Source organism: Tachyglossus aculeatus, chromosome 2 (assembly GCF_015852505.1).
Source record: "Tachyglossus aculeatus isolate mTacAcu1 chromosome 2, mTacAcu1.pri, whole genome shotgun sequence".
NCBI lineage: Eukaryota > Metazoa > Chordata > Mammalia > Monotremata > Tachyglossidae > Tachyglossus > Tachyglossus aculeatus.
In genome coordinates, this window is record NC_052067.1 from 52,895,367 (window position 1) to 52,922,690 (window position 27,324).

General features: G+C 48.8%; 1 protein-coding gene across 1 annotated transcript in view; it reads right to left on the bottom strand.

Annotated features, from left to right (window-relative positions):
- FRMD1 (FERM domain containing 1) overlaps positions 1-21,779 on the bottom strand; it is a 59,687-nt gene extending 37,908 nt beyond the window's left edge. Inside the window, exons 1-2 of the mRNA XM_038772547.1 lie at positions 21,676-21,779; positions 19,996-20,086 (exon numbers count right to left, since the gene is read on the bottom strand). Of these exons, the coding sequence (XP_038628475.1) occupies positions 19,996-20,086; positions 21,676-21,771 (187 nt within the window). The 5' untranslated portion in view covers positions 21,772-21,779. The remainder of the gene's footprint in view (positions 1-19,995; positions 20,087-21,675) is intronic.
- Positions 21,780-27,324: the final 5,545 nt, after the last annotated feature.

The window sequence follows — 27,324 nt, forward strand, 5'->3', positions numbered from 1 at the left end:
CTCACCATGAGCTTACAATCTAGAGGGGGAGAAGCGGCGTGGCTCAGTGGAAAGAGCCAGAGGTCACGGGTTCAAATCCCGGCTCCACCAATTGTCAGCTGTGTGACTTTGGCCAAGTCATTTAACTTCTCTGTGCCCCAGTTACCTCATCTGTAAAATGGGGATGAAGACTGTGAGGCCCCCGTGGGACAACCTGATCACCTTGTAACCTCCCCAGCGCTTAGAACGGTGCTTTGCACATAGTAAGCACTTAATAAATGCCATCATTATTATTCTTATTATATGTAACAAATACGTAACGAAGTGCCGTGGGGCTGCGGGAGAGGTGAATAAAGGGAGCAAGTCAGGGCAACACAAAAGAGAAGCGAGGAAATCAGGGCTTAGGGAAGGCTTCTTGGAGGAGATTCATTCATTCCATCGTATTGATTGATTGCTTATTGTGTGCAGAGCACTGTACTAAGCACTTGGGAAGTACAAATCGGCAACATATAGAGACGGTCCCTATCCAACAACGGGCTCACGGTCTAGAAGAGGGAGACAGACAACAAAACAAAACATTGGAGTGGGGGGGTGAAGGCACCCAGGGACACACTCGTTGTGGTCCAGGAATGTGTCTGTTTATTGGCATACTGTACTCTCCCAAGCGCTTAGTACAGTGCTGTGCCCACAGTAAGTGCTCAATAAATATGGATGAACGAATGAAATCAGGGCTACTGGGCAGGGGCAGCTCGTGGCTGCAGGTGGGCATGTCTCCACTCCTGAGGGGGCCTGCCCGGACTAAATGGGGGACCCCCCCCACTCAACCCGTCCCTTCCCGGACTTCCAAGGGGGATGGAGGGCTTGCAGAGAAGGAAGGGGAGTCCAGGAGCTGCTGGATTCTAATCACGAGCAGGAGACCCGAGGGAACCGGGCCTGACGCTGTCGGGGGGGTGCTGCCCGGAGTCCCGAGCCCACCCTGTGGTGGGTTGCCGGGGATTATTATTAATGATAACTGCGGTACCCGTTAAGCGCTTACTATATGCCAGGCACTGTACTATGCTCTGGGGTGGATGCAAGCAAATCGGGTTGGACACAGTCCCTGGCCCACGTGGGGCTCACAGGCTTAATCCCCATTTTCCACGTGGAGCCTGCGTTCTAATCCCGGCTCTGCCACTTGTCTGTTTTGTGACTTTGGGCAAGTCCCTTAATCATCATCATCATCATCATCATCAATCGTATTTATTGAACGCTTACTGTGTGCAGAGCACTGTACTAAGCGCTTGGGAAGTACAAGTTGGCAACATATAGAGGCAGTCCCTACCCAGCAGTGGGCTCACAGTCTAAAAGAGGGAGACAGAGAACGAAACCAAACATACTGACAAAATAAAATAAATTGACTTCTCTGTGCCTCAGTTGCCTCATCTGTAAAATGGGGGTCGAGGCTGCGAGTCCCTGGCCCACATGGGGCTCCTAGTCTCAATCCCCCTTTTCCGGATGAGGTAACTCTGGCCCAGAGAAGTGAAGTGAATTGCTCCAAGTCACACAGCAGAAAAGTGGCAGAGCCGGGATTAGAAGCCATGACCTTCTGACTGCTGTTTCTCAAATAATAATAATGATGGTATTTGTTAAGCGCTCACTATGTTCCAAGCACTGGGGTAGATACAAGGTAATCAAGTTGTCCCGCGTGGGGCTCAGTCTTAATCCCCCTTTTACAGATGAGGTAACTGAGGCACAGAAAAGTGAAGTGACTTGCCCAAACTCACATAGTTGACAAGTGGCAGAGCCAGGATTAGAAGCCATCAATCAATCAATCGTATTTATTGAGTGCTTACTGAGTGCAGAGCACCGTATTAAGCGCTTGGGAAGTACAAGTTGGCAACATATTGAGATGGTCCCTACCCAACAGTGGGCTCACCATCTAGACGGGGGAGATAGAGAACAAAACCAAACATATTAACATAATAAAATAAATAGAATACATATGTACAAGTAAAATAAATAAATACGTAGAGTAAAAAATACGTACAAACATATATACATATATACAGGTGCTGTGGGGAAAGGAAGGAGGTAAGACAGGGGGATGAAGATGGGGACGAGGGGGAGAGGAAGGAGGGGGCTCAGTCTGGGAAGGCCTCCTGGAGGAGGTGAGCTCTCAGTAGGGTCTTGAAGGGAAGAAGAGAGCTAGCTTGGCAGATGTCTGACTGCTGTTTCTCAAATAATAATAATGATGGTACTTGTTAAGCGCTCACTATGTGCCAAGCACTGGGGTAGATACAAGGTAATCAAGTTGTCCCGCGTGGGGCTCAGTCTTAATCCCCCTTTTACAGATGAGGTAACTGAGGCACAGAGAAGTGAAGCGACTTGCCCAAAGTCACACAGTTGACAAGTGGCAGAGCCAGGATTAGAACCCACAGCCTCTGACTCCCAAGCCCGGGCTCTTTCAAATCAATCAATCAATCAATCGTATTTATTGAGCGCTTACTATGTGCAGAGCACTGTACTAAGCGCTTGGGAAGTACAAATTGGCAACACACAGAGACAGTCCCTACCCAACAGTGGGCTCACAGTCTAAAAGGGGGAGACAGAGAACAGAACCAAACATACCAACAAAATAAAATAAATAGGATAGAAATGTACAAGTAAAATAAATAAATAAATAAATAAATAGAGTAATAAATATGTACAACCATATATACATATATACAGGTGCTGTGGGGAAGGGAAGGAGGTAAGATGGGGGGTGGAGAGGGGGATGGGGGGAGAGGAAGGAAGGGGCTCAGTCTGGGAAGGCCTCCTGGAGGCCTTCAAATGATACAAGGCTGTGGAGAACAGCACCCCATCTCCGTGGTCCCTCTCCAAGCCTCATCCCTCAGTGCAGCCCCTGCCCTCTGTCTGGCCTCTGCACCCCCAAGCCCTCACCCTGGAAAAAGACGGTGAGCAGGCAGGCGGGTGCCCCGAGACCGGCACATAGGGACCACGAGGGACAAGCTGCCCAAAGCAGGAAGCAGGACATGACGAGGGAGGTATGGAGTGGTGGTCGCCCCACCGCCAGCGGGGCCCAATCGGGGGCAGAGAGGCTCCCAGGCACCTGAATCTGCACCGGAGGAGCAGCGAGGCCTGCCGGAAAGACCACAGACCATATAGTCAGGGGGCCTGGGTTCGGATCCCAGCTCTGCCACTTCTCTGCTGTGTGACTTTGGGCAAGTCCCTTCACTTCTCTGTGCCTCAGTTGCCTCATCTGTAAGATGGGGATCGAGGCTGCGAGCCCCCCGGGGGACAGGGACTGTGTACTACAGCGCCTGCATTCATTCAATCGTATTGATTGAGCGCTTACTGTGAGCAGAGCACTGTACTAAGCACCTGGAAAGTACAATACAGCAATAAAGAGAGACAATCCCTGCCCACAAAAGGCTTCGCAGCACACAGTAAGCACTTAACAAATACCAAAATTATTATAAATCCCGGCTCCGCCACCTGCCTGACCTCAAACACAGCACTTGACTTCTCAGTGCCTCTGTTTCCTCATCTGTAAAATGGGATGCAACACCTGTTCTCCCTTCTAGTTAAGACGGTGAGCTCCAGGCGGGGCAGGTCCTGTGTTGGACTTGACGATCTTGTCTCTGCTCCAGCACTCAGCACAGTGCTGGGCCCACAGCTAGGACAATTTGAAACCTCAGTCTCGTTTCTGGTAGTTTGCCGAATTGATCAAGGTGGAGGGGAGACTCCACCGCTGAACCTCAGAGGCCTTTGAGGGATGACGGAGATCTGCCATCAAATCCTTCAAACCTGGCAACAGCCGACCCTTCGGGTTTCTCCTGTTCCCCGACCAGTTCCCCGACCAGACCCCTCGGGGTTCTCGCATTCCCTTTCCCGACCCCTCGGGGTTCTTGCATTCCCCATCGGTGTGACAGAGTGGTTTCCCGCAGCCCGGAGCCCCCAGAAATTGGCTAAAATTCCTCCTCACTCATCCGCGCCCGCAGGAGCAGGCTGGTGTACGTGATGGTCTAGGCATAGACCTGGGCTTCTCCCCACCCCCAGGCCCGGTCCCTTCAGCCTCCCACTGCCCCCTCAGCCCTTCAGGAATGTGGCCGGCATTCCAGCGCTAATGGAATGGAAGTGGTCTACATGCCAGAGGCCTCCACAAACCCTCCAGCTCCCACAAGAATAATCCTCCTCCTCTTACTCCTCCTCCTCCCTCTCCCTCTGAGGTGACCGGCAGAGGATTCCTGAGGGCAGGGTGGCCGGACCAATTCTGCCCTCCACAGAAACTGAAGGGGCTCAGGGATGACCGCTCGGGCTCTACCCTGCCCATGGAGCCGGGAGCCCCCGCTGAAGACCTGAGAGGCTCCGGGGCCTATGCCCTTCCTGGCTCTGGACTCTCCGTGTGACAAGAAGGGGGGCCTGGCCCAGGAGGAGGAAGTCTGGCTCCCCGGCTTCCCAGCCCAGACCAACTCCAGCTCTGGTAGCTGAGGAAAGGGAGCAAGCCTCACCAGGAAACTCTTTCCTTCTCAGACTACCGCCAGTGTAGGCAAGGCGGGAACGATGCCAGAGCTTGCCCACTAAGTGAAACTTTCCCCGAGTGAATCCACAGTGGTGTCAGAAACTTGGATTCCCAGGCCTGGCCCCAGCCTCAGTCCAGCCTTGGCCTCGGCCTCAAGCCCCTGTTGACTTCTGGTAACACCTGAACAGCTTGTGACCCAATAACCATCCAACTCCGCCCTATCAATCAGTCAGTCGTATTTATTGAGCACTTACCGTGTGCAAAGCACTGTCCTAGTCACTTGGGAGAGTATGATATAAGCAGCGTGGCTCATGGATAAAGCACGGGTCTGGAATCCAGGAGGAGCTGGTTTCTAATCCCAGCTCCACCATTTCGCTGCTATGTGACCTGGGGCAAGTCACTTAACTTCTCTGGGCCTCAATTACCTCAGCTGTAAAATGGGGATTAAGACTGTGAGCCCCCCCAGGTTGGGCAGGGACTCTGTCCAACCTGATTAGCTTGTATCTACCCCAGTGCTTCGTACCTGGCACATAGTAGGCACTTAAGAAATAGCATAAAAAGAAATACAGAGTTGGTATACACCTTCCCTGCCCACAACGAGCTTACCATCTTAGAGGGGGAGACAGATACAAATATAAATAATTACGGATATGTACATAAGTGCCGTGGGGCTGAGGGAGGGGTGATTTTAGGGTACAAATCCCAGTGCAAAGGGGCCCAGAAGGGAGAGGGAGAAGAGGGAATGAGAGCTTGGTCGGGGAAGGTCTCTAGGAGATGTGCCTTTAATAAGGCTTTGAAGGGGCGGAGAGTGATCGTCTGTCCGATATGAAGAAGGAGGAGGTTCCAGGTCAGAGGCAGAACGTGGGTGAGAGGATGGCAGCAAGATAAACGAGATGAGGTTACTTGAGTCGGCTGGCATTAGAGGAGTTAAGTGTGCAGGCTGGGTTGTAGTAGAAGAGTAGCGTGAGGTGAGGAAGAAGGGGGCAAGGTGATGGAGTACTTTAAAGCCATTGGTAAGAAATGTCTGTTTGATGCGGAGGTGGATGGGCCTATGTTCTTGAGGAGTCGGGAAACACGGACTGAACATTTTTGTAGAAAAATGCCCTAGAAAATCTGGGTCCAATTTGATTTTAACGTGGATGCCCAGATGCACTCTAGGACACCCTTTCGGCCCCCTCTCACAGGCTGGGTGTGAAACACCAGAGGATGACGGGGAAGGAAGGGTTGGTGAGGAGACGAGCTTCAGAGCTTCAGTTTGCTCTGGATCAAAGCGAGCCAGAAAATCCGGCCTAGAGAGCCACAGTGTAAATAGATGGAAATAGATAACTGTGAAGTTTGTGTCCTCCCAGCAGCCACTTGAGTAGATAGAGATTTCCAGATTCAGCCATTTATCCACTTGTCCGTCTTCTACTCCAGTCGTATCCCTTTTTCCTCCTAAACAATTTGGGCTAATGTCTCTCCTCGACGGCAGGGATTGCATCATTTTCATCCCAAAGGCTTAGAACATTGCTCTGCGCGCAGAGAATACCTCGTCATTCTTAGCACTAGCAGGAAACGGCTCTGAAGGTGAAATTCTCCTGAGAGCACGTGGAACTGAAAAGGCCAACATGAGACTCCCAGTTCTGGCCACGCTGTATACTTAAAAAATGCCCCCTTCTCATACTGCCCGTTTGAAGTTCACAGTGCCAGATGCTGTTTTCACTTTGGCTCCTGTCTCCCACCCCTTCCAAAGCTTCTGATCAAAAAGAGCTGCTCCTTTCTTAATCACAGCAACTGACTCCTGGTTTTCAGCTACACTGACTGAAGGAGGATTTTATGTGACCGTAGTCCCAAAATGTTTCCTCGGTCCTCCCCTGCTTCCAGTGTCTCAGCTTCCTAGGCACATCAGTAGTTTGGGTATCCTGTTGTTATTCCTTCTCCTCCTGTTCCCCTCCCAGGGTAGGTGTGTGGAGGTGAGCATTACTCATTAATCATTAATCATTAATCAATCATATTTATTGAGCACTTACTATGTGCAGAGCACTGTACTAAGCACTTGGGAAGTACAAATTGGCAACATATAGAGACAGTCCTACCCAACATTGGGCTCACAGTCTAAAAACAGTCTAAAAGCTCACAGCATAGTTTTAATACTACAAGACTTAATTCCAGAGCTTCACTGCTTGTGAAACAGTGGGGTGGGTGAAGCAGGGTGGGTGAGGTGAGTTGACAAGTGCCAACTTGTACTTCCCAAGCGCTTAGTACAGTGCTCTGCACACAGTAAGCGCTCAATAAATACAATTGATTGAATGAATGAATGAATGAGGGGCATATGGGGAGTTGAGAAAAATGAATTCAAAGCCTCCATCGTGTGACAGGAGGAGGGACTTTGTAAAGAAAAAGAAACATTTTTAAATTATATTTTCAGGCAAATTACTTAATTTCATAGTTTCAAAGCCCAGGACCATTTTAACTGAACAATCTCTCCCTTAAAAAAATCTGCACTGGGAGATGATCTCCCTAAATTGTACATGTATATTCTATTGCTTCAATGCACATGGTGCATGGGATGGAAACTCCTTGTGGGTTGGGATCATGTCTTCTGACTCTCTTTTGCTGCTAGGCCATGGGAAGCAGCATGACCTAGTGGATAGAGCATGGGCCTGGGCATCAGACGGTCATGGGTTCTAATCCTGACCTCGCCACTTGTCTGCCGTGTGACCTTGGGCAGGTCGCTTCACTTCTCTGAGCCTCAATTCCCTCAGCTGTCAAATGGGGATTAAGACTGTGAGCCCCATGTGGGACAGGGACTGTGCCCAACCTGATTAACTTGGATTCACTCCAGCACTTAGAACAGTGCTTGACACATATTAGGCATTCAACAAATACCATTATCATTATTGCATTCTTCTCCCAAGCGCCTAGTACGATGAAGACTGTGAACCCCATCTGGGACAGGGGCTGTGCCCAACCGGATTACCTTGTATCTAACCCAGCGCTTAGGAGAGTGCCTGGGACATAGGAAGTGCTTAACTAATACCAGCATCATCATTATTAGTAAGCATTCAAGAAATACCACAGATTAATTGTTGGGGGTGGGGGGGGCAAGTGTGTCTCCAACTGAGGATCCTGATGAGCGCTCATCATGGATAGTCCAGATTTGGGGTGCCCCTTTGTCAACAGCAGAGTTTGGGTTTCCTGGAACCTCTGGATTCTACTCTTTGTACTACGCTGTTTGCAAATCTTGACCCAGCAATTCCAGACACTATTTCATCATGACTTTTGCAGTAGGAAACGTAAGACAAACAAGTTGCTTCCAGTCTAGAGGGGGAGAGAAGTACTTCCCAAGCGCTTAGTACAGTGCTCTGCACACAGTAAGTGCTCAATAAATACGATTGAATGAATGATTGGATAAATAAATTATGGATGTGTACATGAGTACTATGGGGTGAATATCCAGTGCTGAAAGTTTATAGATCTAAAATCTTCACCAAAGATTGTATAGGCATGAGGGAAAGACAGTTCTTTTTTTAAAAAAGAAGCTGAGCTTCGTTAATAACCCATCCAGATTACAACTAGCTATGAAATGGTTATATAACTAAACAGTGAGTTGCAGGAACCTACAATTGGAAAATAAATGAGATGTTCTACACACTATTGGAAGAAATGAGATGTTCTCCACACTAAACATTCCTGCAAAGGCTCTAGATAGTAGGAGTTACTTTTTAGTGGTACTTATTAAGCACTTACTATGTGCCGGTTCAATTCAATCATATTTATTAATACTAATGATGGCATTTGTTAAGCGCTTACTATGTGCAAAGCACTGTTCTAAGCACTGGGGGGATACAAGGTGATCAGGTTGTCCCATGTGGGGCTCACAGTCTTAATCCCCATTTTACGGATGAGGGAACTGAGGCACAGAGAAGTGAAGTGACTTGCCCAAAGTCACACAGCTGACAGTTGGCGGATTTGGGATTTGAACCCGTGACCTCTGACACCAAAGCCCATGCTCTTTCCACTGAGCCATGCTGCTTCTCTTTATTGAGCACTTAATGTGTGCAAAGCACTGTACTAAGTGCTTGGGAGAGTACACTATAACAACAAATATATTCCCTGCCCACAATGAGCTCACAAGTCTAGAAGGGAGGGTCAGGCACTGTACTAAGCGCTGGGGCATATACAGGGTAATCAGATTGAATACAGTCCCGGTCCCACCCGGAGCTCACAGTCTTCATCCCCATTTTATAGATGAGGTCACTGAAGCAAACAGAAGTAAAGTGACTTGCCTAAGGTCACACAGCAGACAAGTGGCGAAGCCGGGATTAGAACCCAGGTCCTCTGCTTCCCAGGTCAGTGCTTTGCAAGATCACTGTGGGCAGGGAACATGTCTACCAACTCTGTTTCACTGTACTCTCCCAAGCGCTTAGTACAGTGCTCTGCCCACAGTAAGCCCTCAATACCGACTCATTCATTCATTCAATCATATTCATTGAGTGCTTACTGTGTGCAGAGCACTGTACTAAGCACTTGGGAGAGTACAATACAATACTAAACAGACACATTCCCTGCCCACAACGAGCTTACAGTCCAGAGGGCAAAGCAGACATTAATAGAAATAAATAAATGACAGATATGTACATAAGCGCTGTAGGGCTGGGATCGGGGATGAATAAAGGGAGCAAGTCAGGGCAATGAAGAAGGGAATGGGAGGGCTTAGTCCAGGAAGGCCTCTTGGAGGAGATGTGCCTTCAGTAATGCTTTGAAGGCAGGGCGAGTTATTGTCGGATATGAAGAAGGAGGGCATTCCAGGCCAGAGGCAGGACAAGGATGAGGGATCGGAGGTGAGATAGACGAGGTCCAAGTTCAGTGAGAAGGTTAGCGCAATAGAGGAGAGAATTGTGAGCGCTGGGATGCAGTAGGAGAGTAACAAGGTGAGGTTAGAGGGGACAAGGTGATTGAGTGCTTTAAAGCAATGGTGAACACTTTTTGTTTGAGGCAGAGGGGTGGATGGGCAACCACCGGAGATTTTTGAGGAGTGGGGTGACATATCCTCCCATTGTAGAAAAATGATTCAGGCAGCAGAGTGAAGTACGGGCTGGACTGGGGAGAGACAGGAAACAGGGAGGTCAGCAGGGAGGCTGATGCAGTAATCCAGGCAATAAAGGATGAGGGATTGTATTAACACGGTAGCAGTTTGGATGGAGAGGAAAGGGCTGTTTTTATCTATGTTGTGAAGGTGGGACTGACAGGATTTAGTGATGGATTGCATATGTGGGTTGAATGACAGAGAGGAGTCAGATAGCGCCAAGTTTATGGGCTTGTGAGACAGGGAGGATGGGGGTGCCACCTATAGTGATGGAAAAGTGAAGGGGAGGACAGGGAAGATGGTGGGAAGATAAGGAGCTCTGTTTTGGACAAGATAAGCTTGAGCTGATGAGGACATCCAGGTACAGATGTCTTGAAGGCAGGAGGAGTTGTGCGACTGGAGAGAGGGAGAGAGATCAGGGCTGGAGGGTGTAGATTTTGGTATTATTTGCATAGAGGGGTAGTTGAAGCCATTGGAGTGAATGAGTTCTCCAAGGGAGTGGGTGTAGATGGAAAATAGAAGGAGATCCAGAAATGAACCTTGAGGGAATCCCCACAGTTAGAGGGTGGGAAGGAGAAGAGAATTCTGTGAAGGAGATTGAGAATGAAAGGCCAGAGAGACAGGAGGAGAACCAGGAGAGGACAGAGTTAGCAAAGCTGAAGTTGAATAATGTTTCCAGGAGAAGGGGGCGGTCGACAGTGTCGAAGGCATCTGAGAGGTCCAGGAGGATTAGGATGGAGTAGAGGCCGTGGATTTGGCGAGAAGGAGATCATTGGTGATCTCTGAGAGGGTGGTTTCTGTGTACCGATACCAGATTGGAGGAGGTCCCGGAGATAATTGGAAGAGAGGAACTTGAGACACGGAATGTAGACCACTCCTTCAGGGAGTTTGGAGAGGAATGTGGGAGGGAGATGGGGCGATAACTGGAAGGAACCCTGGGAAAGCTCCTTCTCCAGCCCAATGGATGGTTGCGTTCCCTCCAGAGGAATTCAGAGCCCCTGGAAAGGGATCTATCTAAATTGATTTAACCACAAAGTCATGTCCAGTGGGGTCTAAGTCAACTGGTTGCCTTCTTCCAGAGGAATCTACCTAAATACCCCCCTCCCAGGCCCCAAACCTCTATAAATGCATGAATATAACCCCTACTGCGCTCACACAGCTGCTGATAAGCCTAACAATCCTCCATTGTATGCACTCATCCTACCCAGCCCAGTCAACAATGCTGGGCCTCATCCTCTCACAATAGAAAGAAATATCCCCATTCCTGTGGGTAGGTCCTCCCCTTTTCCCCTCACCCTGCCTGGAATTTACCTCGATAGGACTCTGATCTGAAACAGACCAGTCTCTTCGCCGGGCTTTTTTCCGGTTCAGGTTTGTCCAGAGGAAAAAGCACAGGCTTGGGTGTCAAAGATCGCGGGTTCTAATCCAGACCCCACCACTTGTCGGCTGTGTGACCTTGGGCAAGTCGCTTCACTTCTCTGTGCCTCAGTTCCCTCATCTGTAAAATGGGGATTAAGACTGCGAGCCCCAAGCGGGGCAATCAGATTACCCTCAGCGCTTAGAACAGTGCTTGGCACATTCTAAGCCCTTAACAAATACCATCATTATTATTCAGAAAGCTGTGGAACATAGAGTAAACTGTGGGACGTAGAGACCCTCTCTCAGTTGCTTCCGATTATCAATCGATCATTTATTGAGTGCTTACTGTGTGGAAAGCACTACACTACACTCTTGGGAAAGTACCTTATGGCAATATAACAGACACATTCCCTGCCCACAATGAGATTACAGTCTAGACATAAATGTTTCTCCGGGTCACTAGACTGTCCATTTCCTACTGACTGCTCAGGACCCTAAGGAACGCAACATAATAATAATAATTATTATTATTATTATATTTGTTAAGCACTCACTATGGGCCAGGCACTGTACTGAGCCCTGGGGTGAATTCAAGCAAATTGGGTTGGACGCAGTCCCTGTCCCACATAGAGCTCACAATCTTAATCCCCATTTTACAGATGAGGTCACTGACAGAAGTGAAGTGACTTGCCCAAAGTCACACAGCTGACAAGTGGCGGAGCCATCCGCAATGTCATGCTGCTTCCCAGATCCTTTCCCATTATGCAAGTCAAAAGGAAAAAAAGGGATTTTTGAATCTTGCTGAAGGTAGAATGGGATAAAACCATGTGACTGAGTTGAATTTTGCAACTCTCCCAATCCAGATTTTTTTTCCTCCCCATCCGTGTACCTTTCTTTCCCACATTTGTTGCCACTTACGTTCTCTAAGTCACGTTCCCCACCAAGCCAAAAGCGCATGATCCTGGATCCCTCCACTTCATTTCTGGGAATGGGAAATTTCTACTTCTCCTCAGCTCCCCAAAGTCCCTCAGAACCCTGAACTGGATCGAGGTTGTCCTTCAGAGTTGTGCTCAGAGTCTTAGAAAGTCTGGCCGAGATTTCCTCAAACATGGAACCTACTCTGTTCCTTTTTTTGTAGTTAATAATAATAATAATAATAATGATGATGATGACATTTATTAAGCGCTTACTATGTGCAAAGAACTGTTCTAAGCGCTGGGGAGGTTACAAGGTTATTTGGATTTGTTCCTTTCAATCAGTGGAAAGACGGTATTTATTGAGCGCTTACTGTGTGCAGAGCACTATACTAATCGCTTGGGAGAGTACAATAAAACAGAGTTGGTAAACACTTTCCCTGCCCACAGGGAGTCTGAGAAGCAGTGTGGCTCAGTGGAAAGAGCACGGGCTTTGGAGTCAGAGGTCATGGGTTCGAATCCCAGCTCCTCCACGTGTCTGCTGTGCGAACTTGGGCAAGTCACTTAACTTCTCTGCGCCCGAGTTACCTCATCTGTAAAATGGGTATTATGACTGTGAGCCCCACGTGGGACAACCTGATCACCTTGTATCCCCGCAGCGCTTAGAACAGTGCTTTGCACATAGTAAGCGCTTAACAAATGCCACTAAAAAAAAAGCAGGGTGGTTTAGTGGATAGAGCACAGGCTTGGGACTGGGAGAACTGAGTTTTAATCCTGGCTTTCCCACTTGTCTTCTGCATGACCTTGGGCAAGTCACTTCACTACTCTGGGCCTCAGTTACCTCATATGTAAAACAGGGATTAAGACCGGGAGCCCTGTTGGTGACCTGCATGGACTGTGTCCAATCTGATTAGCGTGTATCTACCTCATCGATTATTAAGTGACGAGCACCTAGTAAACACTTGAACACCATAAAAGAGAGCTTACCTTCTGCTTGCCTTTCACCTGCCCACCCCTCCTCCCTCCAACATACACACACATGTGTGCTCCCTTTCCTAACACTATTTTCCATGTTTGTTCCAGTTCTCCCCTTACACTGACTGGGCAAAATCTGACCGTTTTGCAGCCTACTACAATAGCAACATCCACAAGAACACCAGATAAGTTGATCTCATTCCTACTGAACCGATCACTCCATCAGTGGCATTTATTGTGTGCTTTTTGGGTGCAGAACACTGAATGACAAACCTGGGAGAGTACAATACAATAGAGTGGGTAGACAAAATCTGACACCTTCGAGGAGTTGACAAGTTTCTGCAGGCATTTACAAGCTACTGGGGGTGTTGGCACTTTCCCAAGCATTTAGTACAGTGCTCTGCATTCAGTAAACTCCTGATAAATGCCACTGATCGATCCCACAGGGATGTCACAGAAACCTGGAATCAGGACGGGCAGTGGCCTCCAACTGGGGGTTGCCCGGACTGATGCCCATCCTCCAGCTGAACAGACTCCAGGCACTCTACACACATGCCACTTGTTCATTCATTCAATCATATTTATCAATAATAATGATGGCATTTATTAAGTGCTTATTATGTGCAAAGCACCATTGTAGGTGCTGGGGAGGATACAAGGAGATCAGGTTGTCGCACGTGGGGCTCACAGTCTTAATCCCCATTTTACAGATGCGGTAAATGAGGCCCAGAGAAGTAAAGTGACTTGCCCAAAGTCACCCAGCTGACAATTGGCAGAGCCGGGATTTGAACCCATGACCTCTGACTCCCAAGCCCGTGCTCTTGGCACTGGGCCACGTTGCTTCCGCCACGCTTATTGAGCGCTTACTGTGTGCATAGCATTGTACTAAGCACTTGGGAAGTACAAGTACTTGTTCCCTGGAGAAGGAGGAGGAGGGACGAGGAGGAGGGGAGGGAAGGAGAAGGAAGGAAGGGGAGAAAGGAGGAGGGGGACAAAGGAAGAAGGGCAGGGTGGAAGAAATCCTGTGCTGCTCTGACTTTAGGCCGAGCTTTCCCAGGGAGCTTGGCCCTTCTCCCAGCTCTCCCTGTGCCAGCGGGAACTCTGTGCCAGATGAGGAAACTGAGGTGTAGAGAATAATAATAATAATAATAGTATTTATTGAGTTCTTACTATATGCAAAGCACTGTTCTAAGCGCTGGGGAGGTTACAAGGTGATCAGGTTGTCCCACGGGGGGCTCACAGTCTTTATCCCCATTTTACAGATGAGGTAACTGAGGCCCAGAGAAGCGAAGTGACTTGCCCAGAGTCACACAGCTGACAATTGGCGGAGCTGGGATTTGAATCCGTGACCTCTAACTCCAAAGCCCGTGCTCTTTCCACTGAGCCACGCTGCTTCTTCCCACCGTCCCACAGCAGAGAGGTGGAAGAGATGGGATTAGAACCCAGGTCCTTCTGACTCCTAGACCCGCGGTCTATCCAATAGGCCGTGCTACTTCTCAGTCATTGTACTAAATTCTAGGGTAGATGTGTTCTTATCAAGTTGGACACATTCCCTGCCCCACATGGGGCTCGCAGTCTTAATCCCCATTTTACAAATAAGTTAACCTAGGTCCAGGGAAGTGAAGTGACTTGCTCAAGGTCAAACCGGTTCCTGAGACGTGCACATCCCTGTTGCTCTTGGGGCAGGAGCAAGTAGGATTGGGAGCGGGAGGGAGCTCTGGGTGGAGGTGAAAGTCAGGGATAGGGTGGCAAGTTGGAGAGTGGGTGGGCATAACGAAGGAAGACGTCACAGTGGTGGTGCTCTGGAGCTGTGCTGTGAAGGAAGGAAAGAGGGATGTGGACATTGGAAAAAGGGGTTCTGCAGTTTCTGGTAAGGCCAACATCATCATCATCATTATTGTTATCATTATATTTGTTAAAGGCATACTATGTGCCAAGCAGTGTTCTAAGTGCAGGGGTAGATACAAGCTAATCAGGTCGGACACAGTCCTTGTTCCATATGGGGCTCACAGGAGGAGCAACAGGCATTGAATCCCCATTTTAGAGTTGAGGAAACTGAGGCACCAAAAGTGACGTTTCCTTGCTTGCCCAAGGTAACATAGCAAGCAACTGGCAGAGTTGCTCCCCGAAAGGATCCCCCCGGAGAATCCTTGCTCCCAGAATGACCTTTCCAAAGCTGTGGTTCTCCCTGGTCCCCTGCACCTCGAATCCACTGGCACCTGGTTTGCTGGATCCAGGGCACTGCCCTCAGGAGATGTGGTGCACCAGCCCCTATCGCAATATTCTCCACCTTCAGACAATCCCCAAAGACGTCAGCGATCCAGGAACAGTGGTGGGCAGCAAGGGAGTCCAGAGCGGGCCAGGGAGGGGCCAACGGCATTGCCCCACTTGGGCTTTCCATCCTCTTCCCCAACCTCACCTATTTCCTCTTCCCACACAAGCTTCCTTACTGTCCCCTGCCACCTGGAACCCCATCCCTGCTGCGATCTGCATTTTACTTGTAAAATGTATTTTACTTGTACATATCTATTCTATTTATTTTATTTTGTTAGTATGTTTGGTTTTGTTCTCTGTCTCCCCCTTTTAGACTGTGAGCCCACTGTTGGGTAGGGACTGTCTCTATATGTTGCCAATTTGTACTTCCCAAGCGCTTAGTACAGTGCTCTGCACATAGTAAGTGCTCAATAAATACGATTGATTGATTGATTGCTAACCTTCCTCCCTTCAAAGCCCTACTGAGAGCTCACCTCCTCCAGGAGGCCTTCCCAGATTGATCCCCCTCCTTCCTTTCCCACCCCGCCTTACCTCCTTCCCCTCCCCACAGCACCTGTATATATGTATATATGTTTGTACGTATTTATTACTCTATATATTTTATTTGGACATATTTATTTATTTTATTTTGTTCATATGTTTTGTTTTGTTGTCTGTCTCCCCCTTCTAGACTGTAAGCCCGCTGTTGGGTAGGGACCGTCTCTATATGTTGCCAACTTGGACTTCCCAAGCGCTTAGTACAGTTCTCTGCACACAGTAAGCGTTCAATAAATACGATTGAATGAATGAATGAATATGTATATACATTTGTACATATTTATTACTCTATTTATTTATTTATTTTATTTGGACATATTTATTCATTTTATTTTGTTAATACGTTTTGTTTTGTTCTCTGTCTCCCCCTTCTAGACTGTGATCCTGCTGTTGGGTAGGGACCGTCTCTATATGTTGCCAACTTGTACTTCCCAAGCGCTTTGTCCAGTACTCTGCACACAGTAAGCGTTCAATAAATACGATTGAATGAATGAATGAATGAATGCGAGGATGAATACCCTCTGATAAGCACTGCTGGGCTAGGCCAGGCAGGACCGTCTCAAATCCTACAATTGTGTGTTCTGCACCGCAGCAGCAGCATGGCCTTGAGGTCAGAGCGCGGGCCTCAGAGTCAGGAGGACCTGGGTTCTAATCCCGGCTTCGGCACTTGTCTGCTGGGTGACCTTGAGCAAGTCACTTAAGTTCTCTGTGCCTCGGTTACCTCATCTGTAAAATGGGGATTAAACTGTGAGCCCCATGTGGGACATGGACTGTGCCCAACTTGATTAGCCTGTACCTACCTGAGCGCACAGAACAGTGCTTGACACATCATACACACTTAACACCATCATTTTTTTTTTTTGCCACAGTAAGCTCTCAATAAATTCCTTTGATCGACCAATCTACTTTCAAGTAATGGTATTTACTGAGCGCTTACTGTTTGCAATCAATCACTACAACCAGAGCACCGTACTAAAAGCTTGGGAGAGTACCATATGACGATATAACAGACACATTCCCTGCCCGCAACAAGCTTAAAGTCTAGAGGGGGAGACAGACATACATATAAATAAATAAATTACGGATATGTACAAAGTGCTGTGGGGCTGGGAGTGGGAAATGTAACAACGGGAGCATGTCAGGGCATTACAAAAGGGAGTGGAAGAAAAGAAAAAGAGGATTTAGCCAGGGAAGGCTTCTTGAAGGAGATGTGCCTTCATTAATGCTTTGGAGTGGGGGAGAGTTGTTGTCTGTTGGATATGAAGAGGGAGGGCATTCCAGGAAAGAGGCAAGATATAGGCGAAATGTCAGAGGAGAGATAAATGAGATGGAGGAACGGTGAGAAGATTGACATTAGAAGAGCAAAGTGTGCGGACTGGATTGTAGTAAGAGAGTAGTGAGGAGAGGTAGGAGGGGACGAGCTGATTGCGTTCTTTAAAGCCAAAGGTGAAGAGTTTCTGTCTGACGCGGAGGTGGATGGGCAACCACTGGAAGTTCGTGAGGGTGGAGGAAAAGTGGACTGAACATTTTTGTCACAAATGTTCCAGGCAGCAGAGTGAAGCATGGACTGGAGCGGGGAGAGACAGGAGGCAGGAAGGTCAGCAGGGAGGCTGGTAGAGTAATCGGGGTGAGATAGAATAATAATGATGGTATTTGTTAAGCGCTTACTATGTGTAAAGCACTGTACTGAGAGCTCGAGTACACTACAGCAGAGTTGGTAGACATGTTACCTGCCCACAGTAAGCATCTAAAGGGACTTTTCACTGAGAAATAACTTATTAGGAAAGGGCTAAGGCCTCCACAGCGCCGTGGGGTTTTAGAAGGCAAGGCTCACATAATTTACCACAATTCTGTCTACTGACTCCGTTTTACTTTCCCAACTACTTAGTACAGTGCTCTACACTCAGTACCCAGATACTATCAAATGACTGAATAAAACTCCAGTTTGGGTCTTTCAGGCCTAGCTGCCTAGAAATCCCAACTCCGGAAATGCCCGGAGTTATTTTTCCAATCGAACGCATCTCCTCACATCTCAGGTAATTTTCGGAGAGGCTGCTGAAGATTAAGGGCGAGAGCAAGGAAAATTGGGTGGCAACTCTCAAAGACTCATTCTTCAGAGAAAGTCACAGAATAATAATAACGATAAGAATGGTGGAACTGATCAATTGTATCAAGGTGCCAAAAAAGCCCTGTGGGAAGGGCTGAGGTGGGAGACAGCAAAATGAAATCAGGAACAGTCCCTGGCCCCAGTCTCATTCATCTAAAAGGGAGAAGCAGCATTGCCTAGCGGGTAGAGCACAGGTCTGGGTGTCAGAAGGACCTGACTTCTAATCCTGGACCCTCACTTAACTGCTCTATGGCCTTGGGCAAGTCCCTTTACTTCTCTGAGACTCAGTTAGCCCATTTGTATAATGGGAAGTAAGCCTATGAGCCCCGCCTGGGAAATGGGCTGTGTCCAACTTCATTAACTTGCGTGGCTCAGCGGAAAGAGACCGGGCTTTGGAGTCAGAGGTCATGGGTTCATATCCTGGCTCCGCCACTTGTCCGCTGTGTGACTTTGGGCAAGTCACTTAAATTCTCTGGCCCTCAGTTCCCTCATCTGTAAAATGGGGATTAAAACTGTGAGCCCCCCCGTGGGACAACCTGATCACCTTGTCACCTCCCCAGCGCTGAGAACAGTGCTTTGCACATATTAAGCGCTTAATAAATGCCATTGTTATTATTATTTATTTATTATCTACTCCTGTGCTTTGTACAGTGCCTGGCACATAGTAAGCGCTTTATACCATTTTGAAAAAAGGTGCGGGGGAGACATAGAAGAGTTTCTGGGAGTTCGGTTTGGTTTTACCGGCCTCAGGTTCTTCCACGATTTACACCCTCAAAATGGTGCCGAAAACTCCCTTTCCCCCAGTGACTCGACAGTTCAGTGCCTCTTGCCCAACCCGCTGACCGACGGCATGGCTAGAAGAACGTAATTCCCCGTCACGAATACACGCAGATGGTCCTTGAATGGAAGGCTGACTCTCCTTGGATACAGTGCCATGCCTGAGAGGACGTTAAGCAGCTGTGTGTCGGGGGCTCGAATGTACCCATTTGGGCTAATGGCACCATCTGGTCATCAAGCGAGCCGTGGCCTTTGCGGCCCTGGCAGGGCCGATGGGAGTGGATCTTGTTTCATCCGGCCTTACACATGGCTACATTTCATAGACAGATGCAGCAGAGAGATCCCTATTCACTTTTCTAGCCCAAGCAGAGGGAGGGCACATCATTTTTCTCCCTCCCTCTTCCTCTCTCTAGTAATTGTAGTATTGGTTAAGCACTTGCTATGTGCCAGGCACTGCACTACGTTTTGGGGTAATAATAACAATAATGATATTCAGGGCCTTTGTTAAGCCCTTATTTATGTGCCAGGCACTGTATTATGCGCTGGAGTGGCTATAAGCAAATCGGGTTGGACACAGTCCCTGTCCTATGTGGGGTTCACAGATTCGATCCCCATTTTACAGACGAGGTAACTGAGGTACAGAGAAGTGAAGTGACTTGCCCAAGATCACACAGCAGACAAGTGGAGAAGCCAGGTTTAGAACCCAGGTTCTTCTGAGTCCCAGTCCATACACTAGCCACCAGGCCGCACTGCTTCCCTCTCCCCCTTCACGTCTCTCCCGCCCTCTCTCTCTTCTCCATAGCCAAGATAGAAGGAAGAAAGATAAGCCACTTGGGTAACCCCAAATAACCCTGCCACCGATGGGTCTGAAATCACGGCAGTGAGGGCAGGGAGTGCAGGCTGAGCTCCTCAGCAGTGCAGTGGGATACAGGGTCTGACGCACTTTACTTGATTCATGATTCACTCTAGACTGTAAGCTCCTTTCGGGCCGGGGAACCGCCGGCTAATTCTGTTGCTCTGTACTCTCCCAAGAGCTTAATATATTGTTCGGCTCATAGTAAGCACTCAATCAATATGACCAATTGATGTTTTTTAATCAATCAACACCCTCCTTCTCTCCCCCCATTAGAAGGTGAGTGCCTTGTGGGCAGGGAATTCATCAACCGATAGTATTTACTGAGCACTTCTTATGTGCAGAGCATGGAACTAAGCGCTTGGGATAGAAATATATGACAGTTTCGGGAGACACGTTCCCTGCCCTGAAGAAGCTTACAGTCCAGCGGGAATGTGTCACTTCCTTATTCTCTGATCTCCCAGGACCATAGGGCACAAACTGGGCGCTCAATAAATGCTACAATGGCATGCCCCAATAATAGATTGAGGTGACGTCTGCTGCACTGATCAGGACCGGTTCCGAGTCCCCTCCCGAAACAGGCCAAGGAGAGGGGACGTCCGGGGACCCCTCTGTCAGACCCTCCTTCCCTCGAGGAGCAACACTTACTTCGGACAACACTGAGGCCAAAAAAGTGAGGTTCTTTAACGTTCAGCGCATCACACACTTGCTGGAAGAGCTCCTGTCCTGTGGCTTTCACCTGTAAGGAGAACAGACGGCCCAAATTAAGGCGCGCTGGACGTATCGTCAGCGAGCAGAGCTGACGGCTGGGGACGAGTCCGCAATGAGATGGAGTCGGTTAGCCAGTTAGTATTTACTGAGCGCTCGCTGTGTGGAGACCACTGTACTAAGTGCTTGGGCGAGTACAATAGAACAGACCCATTCCTTGCCCACAATGAGCTTACAGCATAGACACCCGGAGGATGAGCACAAGTGGCTCGGATAGGTGGGAGACCCTCGTGGACTAGCCAAGGATCTCCGCTTCTGCAGAGGAAAGCGAGGGGCTAACTCCAACGTGGCGGCTCGGATAGCCCAGCTTCTCTGATCTGGGCCGAGAAACATCGCCGGGGTGACCAGAGGAAACAGCCACCCCACTGCTGCTCCGGGTGAAGGTGCCATGCTCCCGATTCCTAATTGAAGTTCTCCCGGGAAGCAGTGAAGCCTAGTGGAAAGAGTCCAGGCCGGGATGGTGGTGATGGAGAAGAGTAGGGGATTCCCAGACCAGAAATGCAAAGATATCAGGAGGCTTCCACACTCTGAAACTTTGAAAAAGCCAGCCTTGGCTGGTGGTTGCTATCAGCAATGCATTTTTTTACGCAACAAAACAACTGGAGTCTGGCCAAATACTAGGGACTCCTCGGTAGATAAGCTATATCAACAGCCCCCACTTTTTTAATCTCCTCAGCTTCCTGGAAAGGCGATCCAGTCTGGGGGAGGGCCAGGGAAGAGGCTGGCCGGGGAATGGCACAGAAAACGACAGCTTGGTTCCGAGGTTAATTCCTGGATCTTCCCCTGCCTGTCATTTATTTTAATTAGCTGTCTCCTCAGCTAGATTGTAAACTCCTTCAGGGCAGGAATCATGTCTACCTAGTCTATTGTTGCACTCTGCAGAGCACTCAGGTCAGTGTACACAGTACTTGCTCAATAAATACCACTGACCTTTGGATGGATAGGTGTACGAAACCCAACGTGAGGGTCATAAGGTGTACAAAACTCAACGTGAAGTTCAGGAAGAAGGCAAAGATGAGAAAATGGGAAACTAGATGGGGCAAAAAAAGGAGTCTGAAGAGCATTTCGCCAAGCTAGTAATAGTGCTGGTATTTGTCAAGCACTTACTATGTGCCAAGCACTGTTCTAAGAGCAGATGAAAGATGCCCCAATTCTATCAAAAGGACAAAATGGCTAAGAAATCACCACTTGTCTTCTGTGTGACCTTTGTCAAGTCACTTGACTTTTCTGTGCCTCAGTTACCTTATCTGTGAAATTCAAACTGGGGATAAAGACTGTGAGCTCACCGTGGGACAGGGGCTGCATCCAACCTGATTGGATTGTATCCACCCCCGTGCTTAGTGCAGTACCTGGCACATAGTCAGCGCTTAGCAAATGCCATAATCATTATTACCATAATCACAACGGGGGGTCTTCAGCCAGCACCTGCTTCCAAAAGCTCAGAGGGGACTCAGTTGAGGGGCTGGGTTCTTTCCCAGACTTGCTCAGTACAGCGGCAGAGGCCGAACACAACGTCCCGAGGTGTGTACCCTCACACTCACACACCCACGCTCCACTCACCCCGACGTTGAACCTGAGCTGCTGCCGGCCGGGTAGCAGGACGCACACGGGGCGAAGCTGGCGCGGATCTCTGCCCCGCGGGGCCTGCTGGCTCATGGTGGGGCTGCGGGAATCGGAGACCTTCCGGAGAACAACGATAATTACGGCATTTGTTAAGCGCTTACTATGTGCCGGGCGCTGTAGAACTTCCCGGCGTGGGGCTTGGCTCACTCCTCGCCGCTCTGGGCTCCCGGAGGCTCCGGCCTGCCTCCGGGCTTATCCTCGGCAGGCCGGGACAGAGCACGTTTTAGCGTTCACTTCATGGGAGTGGGAGATGAGGGCAGAGAGGGGCCGGCGAGTGGGTGGGTAGGAGAGCTCAGCGGCTGGCACGCGTATTCCAGGATGCCTTTCTTCCCCCGCCCCAAGCCAGGAGGGGAGAGATAATAATAGTAATGATGGTATTTGTAAAGCGCTAATTATGTGCCAGTCACTCCACTAAGCGCTGGGATGGATACAAGCCAATCAGGTTGGACACAGTCCCTGTCCCACCTGGGGATCACAGTCTTCATGCCCATTTCACAGATGAGGTAACTGAGGCACAGAGAAGTGAGGTGATTTGTCCAAGGTCACACGGCAGACAAGCGGCGGGGCCGCGATTAGAACCCATGACCTTCTAACTCCTAGGTCCATGCTGTATACACTATGCCAGAGAGCGCCTGCCCTTTCATAGAGAGCCATCCTGTGTGCCAATCATCACGTGTCTGCTGTGTGACCTTGGGCAAGTCACTTCAGTTCTCTGTGCCTCAGTTACCTCATTGGTCAAATGGGAATTGAGACTGGGAGCCCCATGTGGGACAGGGAAGCAGCGTGGCTCAGTGGAAAGAGCACGGGCTTTGGAGTCAGAGGTCACGGGTTCAAACCCCGGCTCTGCCAATTGTCAGCTGTGTGACTTTGGCCAAGTCACTTAACTTCTCTGGGCCTCAGTTCCCCCATCTGTAAAATGGGGATTAAGACTGTAAGCCTCATGTGAGACAACCTGATCAACTTGTATCTACCCCAGCGCTTAGAACAGTGCTTTGCACATAGTAAGCACTTAACAAATACCAAAATACCAACATTATTATTATTATTATTTAACCCAATTCGCTTGTATCCACCCAGTACTTAGAACAGTGCCTCACACATATTAAGCACTAAACAAATACCATTATCATTATTATTATTATTATAATGGATCTAAACTATGAGCTTGTCCTCTACACTGTGAGCTCACTGTGGGCAGGGAATGTGTTTGATGTTACATTGTACTCTCCCAAGCGCTTAGTACAGTGCTTTGCACACAGAAAACACTCAATCAATACAATTAAGTGTAATAATTATGGCATTTTAGCCTTGGTCAGCCACTCCCTGATAATACCATACACCCTGACTCAATGCTTATTTGTTAAGCGCTTATTATGTCCCAGGCATTGTTCTAAGCACTGAGGTCAACACAAGATAATCAGTTTGGACATGGTCCATTTCCCACACAGGGTTCACAATCTTAATCACCAGTAAACTCATTCTGGGCATGGAACGTGTCCACATATTCTGCTCCACACATGTTCATTGCTCAATAAATATCACTGAATGGATGATTTTACGGATGAGGTAACAGAGGCACAGAGAAATAGAGTGACTTGCCTCCATTCCCTCAGTTGACAAGGGGCAGAGCCGCGATTAGAAGTCCAGTCCTTCTGATTCTCAGGCCCGGGCTCTAGCCATTAGGCCATGCTGCTCTCCTGCTCAGTGAGATCCAGGCCTGAGAGCAGGGGAGCAGAGCTGTCCAACAGCCATTAAGGCCATGTTCGTCACGATATGCCACCTTCCCAACCTTCCCACCCACCCAAAGTTCACTCCAGGAAAAGTCTTGGACTTTGAAATGCATTTCAGAGGCAGCCCAGTAATAGCATATACTCAATGCTGACTGGGTGCACAGCAGTCTACTAAGCACTAGAGAAAAAAAAAATCACACGAGTGAGCATTAGACACAGTCCCCATCCCTCCTGGGGATCCTAAACTGAAGGCAGAATCTGCTCTTTCCGCTCCATCCAAACTGCTACCACTCAGCATTTCCAGCCTTTACTACTGCATCTGCCTCCTTGTTGACCTTCCTGCCTCCTGTCTCTCCTGACTCCAGTCAATACTTTCAATCATATTTATTGAGTGCTTACGTGTGCAGAGCACTGAATTAAGCGCTTGGGAAGTACAAGTCGGCAACATATAGAGACGGTCCCTACCCAACAACGGGCTCACAGTCTAGAAGGGGAGACAGACAACAAAACAAAATAGGTAGACAGGTTCACTACGCTGCACGGATCATTTTTCTACAAAAATGTTTAGGCTATGTTTCCCCCTACCTCAGGAACCTCCAATGGCTGCCCATCCACCTCTGCATCAAACAGAAACTCCTTACCGTCGGCTTTAAGACGCTAAATCGGCTGTGTCCTTCCTACCTTACCATGCTAATAATAACAATAATAATAATTCTGGAATTTAGGTGCTTCCTTTGTGCCAGGCACATAGGTAGATATAAGCAAATTGGGCGGGATACGGTCCCTGATCACATGGGGCTCACGGTCTTCATCCCCATTTTACAGGTGAGGGAACCGAAGCACAGAGAAGTGAAGCGACTTGCCCAAGGTCACCCAGCAGACACGTGGCAGAGCTGGGATTAGAACCCAGGTCCTTCAGACTCATAGGCCCGGGCTCGATCCGCTGATCTCCTACAACCCAGCCGACACACTCCACTTCTCTAACACCGGGCTACTCTCCGTACCGCGACCTCATCTACCTCACCACTGATCCTTCGCTCACATCCCCCCTTGGGTCTGAAATTCCCTCTCCCTTCATATCTGAGAGTCCACCACTTGCCCCACTTTTAATACCCTCCTAAAATCACGCCTCCTCCAGGAGGCCTTCCCTAAGCCCTTCATTTCCCTGCTCGCTCTCCTTCCTGTGCCAAGGTGAGTCTGGGAATCCTCCATCTCGAGGCCAAAACGCTATCCGTGACTTCCGACACTACAAGACTTCTCTGGCCAGGTGGGTGGAAATAGGGATAGCTCTACCTCTGTGCTGACCAAATAAAGTACGGAGGAAGGAGGGAGGGCAGGGATTGAATAAGCGGAGGTCAGAAGATGGAATGGCCTAGGAGCACAGGAAATAAATACCTGCTGCCTCTGACCTTCTGGGTAGCAGATTGATGCTTGCGGGATTTGGCCGCGGGTCCCCTCTGCCCAGAGTGTGGGATGCCCGCTCTGGCTGCACCAGGTGAGGAGCCGTGGGATGGATGAATGCCCCACTGAATGCTCATGGGGTGGGAGGCTACAGTGCTTTGCCAGGGGCATGTAATGCATAAACATAGGGGAAGCATTCGTGGGTGGGAGCTACGTGTTTTGTCACATGCGAGCAGGGCGTAAGTGGATCCCTCCAGTGTGGGAAGCGTTCGTGAGCGGGACCTAGGAGCTTTGCCACGCGCAGTGTGGTATTTGTTAAGCGCTTGCTATGTGCCACCGTACTGTACAGCCCTATCCATTCCAATGTTTAGTACAGAGCTTAGCATATACCCCCATTATTTTTAGAAGGAAAGGAAAAGTGCCTAAATTATTTTTAATTTTTAGAGATCGACCAATTGTCTGCCCACCTTCCTCTGTAGTCACCAAATGTACTTTTATTTTCCTTTCTCCAACCACCTCATGGGTGAACTACAGATTTCTCCATAGGTAATCCAAAGCTTTGTATCCCAGAGCTTCCCGAATGGATCTCTGGCTGCTCAAAAAACACCAAGCACCCAGCCGGGGCCCCAGATGACTTTAATCAGAGACTTCTTTGCCTTGGATCTTGTGTAATTTGTTAATTACAGGGAGTAAGCAATCCCCGCGGGGCAGGAGCAGTGGGAAATGCTAACTTTGGTCTATAGCCCTATTGCCTGTGGGAGGAGGTGGGGAAGAGAGGGTGTTTGGAAGACAACAGTCTTAAAAAATGGGGTGCAAAGGCGAAACTATCTCCTTTGACAAAGAAGGCGTGGGCAGAACAGCACAGAGTTCAACAAGTTCAGTATGAACTTCAATTTGTAAGTGCCTATGCGCACGTCTATTCTTAGAAGGCTCATATTGCTTTTGACTCACGACGCCCCGTGGAAATAACAGTGTCCGGAGCGTTGTAAGCAACGCCCGCCCAAGAGTGGGTAGAGCTGGCACACCTGCATTTGGGAGGGTGGCAAGGGGGAAAAGCAGTGACAGCCCAAGGGGACAACAAAAACAGAAAATCCTCACCAGTGACTCCCCTAAGTCCTCATTTCTCCTATCCACCACCTCGCTTTGCACTTTGCATGTACCCCTTAATAATAATAATGGTATTTGTTCAGCACTTACTATGTGCCAGGCGCTGTACTAAGCCCTGGGGTAGTTACAAGCAAATCAGGTTGGACGCAGTCCCTGTCCCACGTGGGGCTCACGGTCTCAATTCCCATTTGACAGATAAGGTAACTGAGGCACAAAGAAGTGAACTGGCTTGCCCAAGGTCACACAGCAGACAAGTGGCAGAGACGGGATTAGAATCTTCCGACTCCCAAACCCATGCTCCATCTACTATACCATGAGCACTTGGATATTCATAGAGAAGCGGCGTGGCTCAGTGGAAAGAGCCCGGGCTTTGGAGTCAGAGGTCACGGGTTCAAATCCCAGCTCTGCCAATTGTCAGCTGTGTGACTTGGGGCAAGTCACTTCACTTCTCTGGACCTCAGTTACCTCATCTGTAAAATGGGGATTAAGATTGTGAGTCCCGCGTGGGACAACCTGATCACCTTGTAACCTCCCCAGAGCTTAGAACAGGGCTTTGCACATAGCGCTTAATAAATGCTATTATTATTATTGACTGAAGTTAACAATAATAATAATGGTATTTGTTAAGCACTTACTATTTGCCAAGCACTGTTCTAAGCACTGGTATAGATACAAGGTTATCAGGTTGTCCCATGTGGGACTCATAGTCTTAATCCCCATTTTACAGATTAGGGAACTGAGACACAGAGAAGTTAAGTGACTTGCCCTAAGTCACACAACAGACAAGAGGCGGAGCGGGATTAGAACCCACAACCTCTGACTCCCAAGCTCGTGTTCCTTCCACTGAGCCACACTGCTTCTCTACAATTCCACAGCCTCACATACAGATTCTTATTAAGACTTTACCATCTCCCCTCTATCTGAACTTCATTTTAATGTCTGCCTCCCGCTCCTCGAGGGCAAGAATCTTGTCTATCAACTCTGTTCTCTCCAAAGCACTCAGTACAGTGCTCTGTACATAGTAAGTACTCAATAAATGTCATTAATTGATTGCACACAGCAAGCATTCATGATAGATTAGATTTTAGAGGCCCAGAGACCATGTCTAACTACTCTGGGTATTTTTTCCCATCGCTCAATAACTGGCGCTGAGTTCTTCACGATTAGGGCAAGGATTGGTGGGCAGGGAAAAGTGAGGCCCAGAGACACATGTGTGCTATGTGACCTTGGGCAAGTCACCTCACCTCTCTTTGCCTCAATTCCTTCATCTGTAAAATGGGGATTAAGGCTGTGAGCCTTCTGTGGGATGGGGACTTTATCCCTCCCGATTATCTTGTATCGGCCCCAG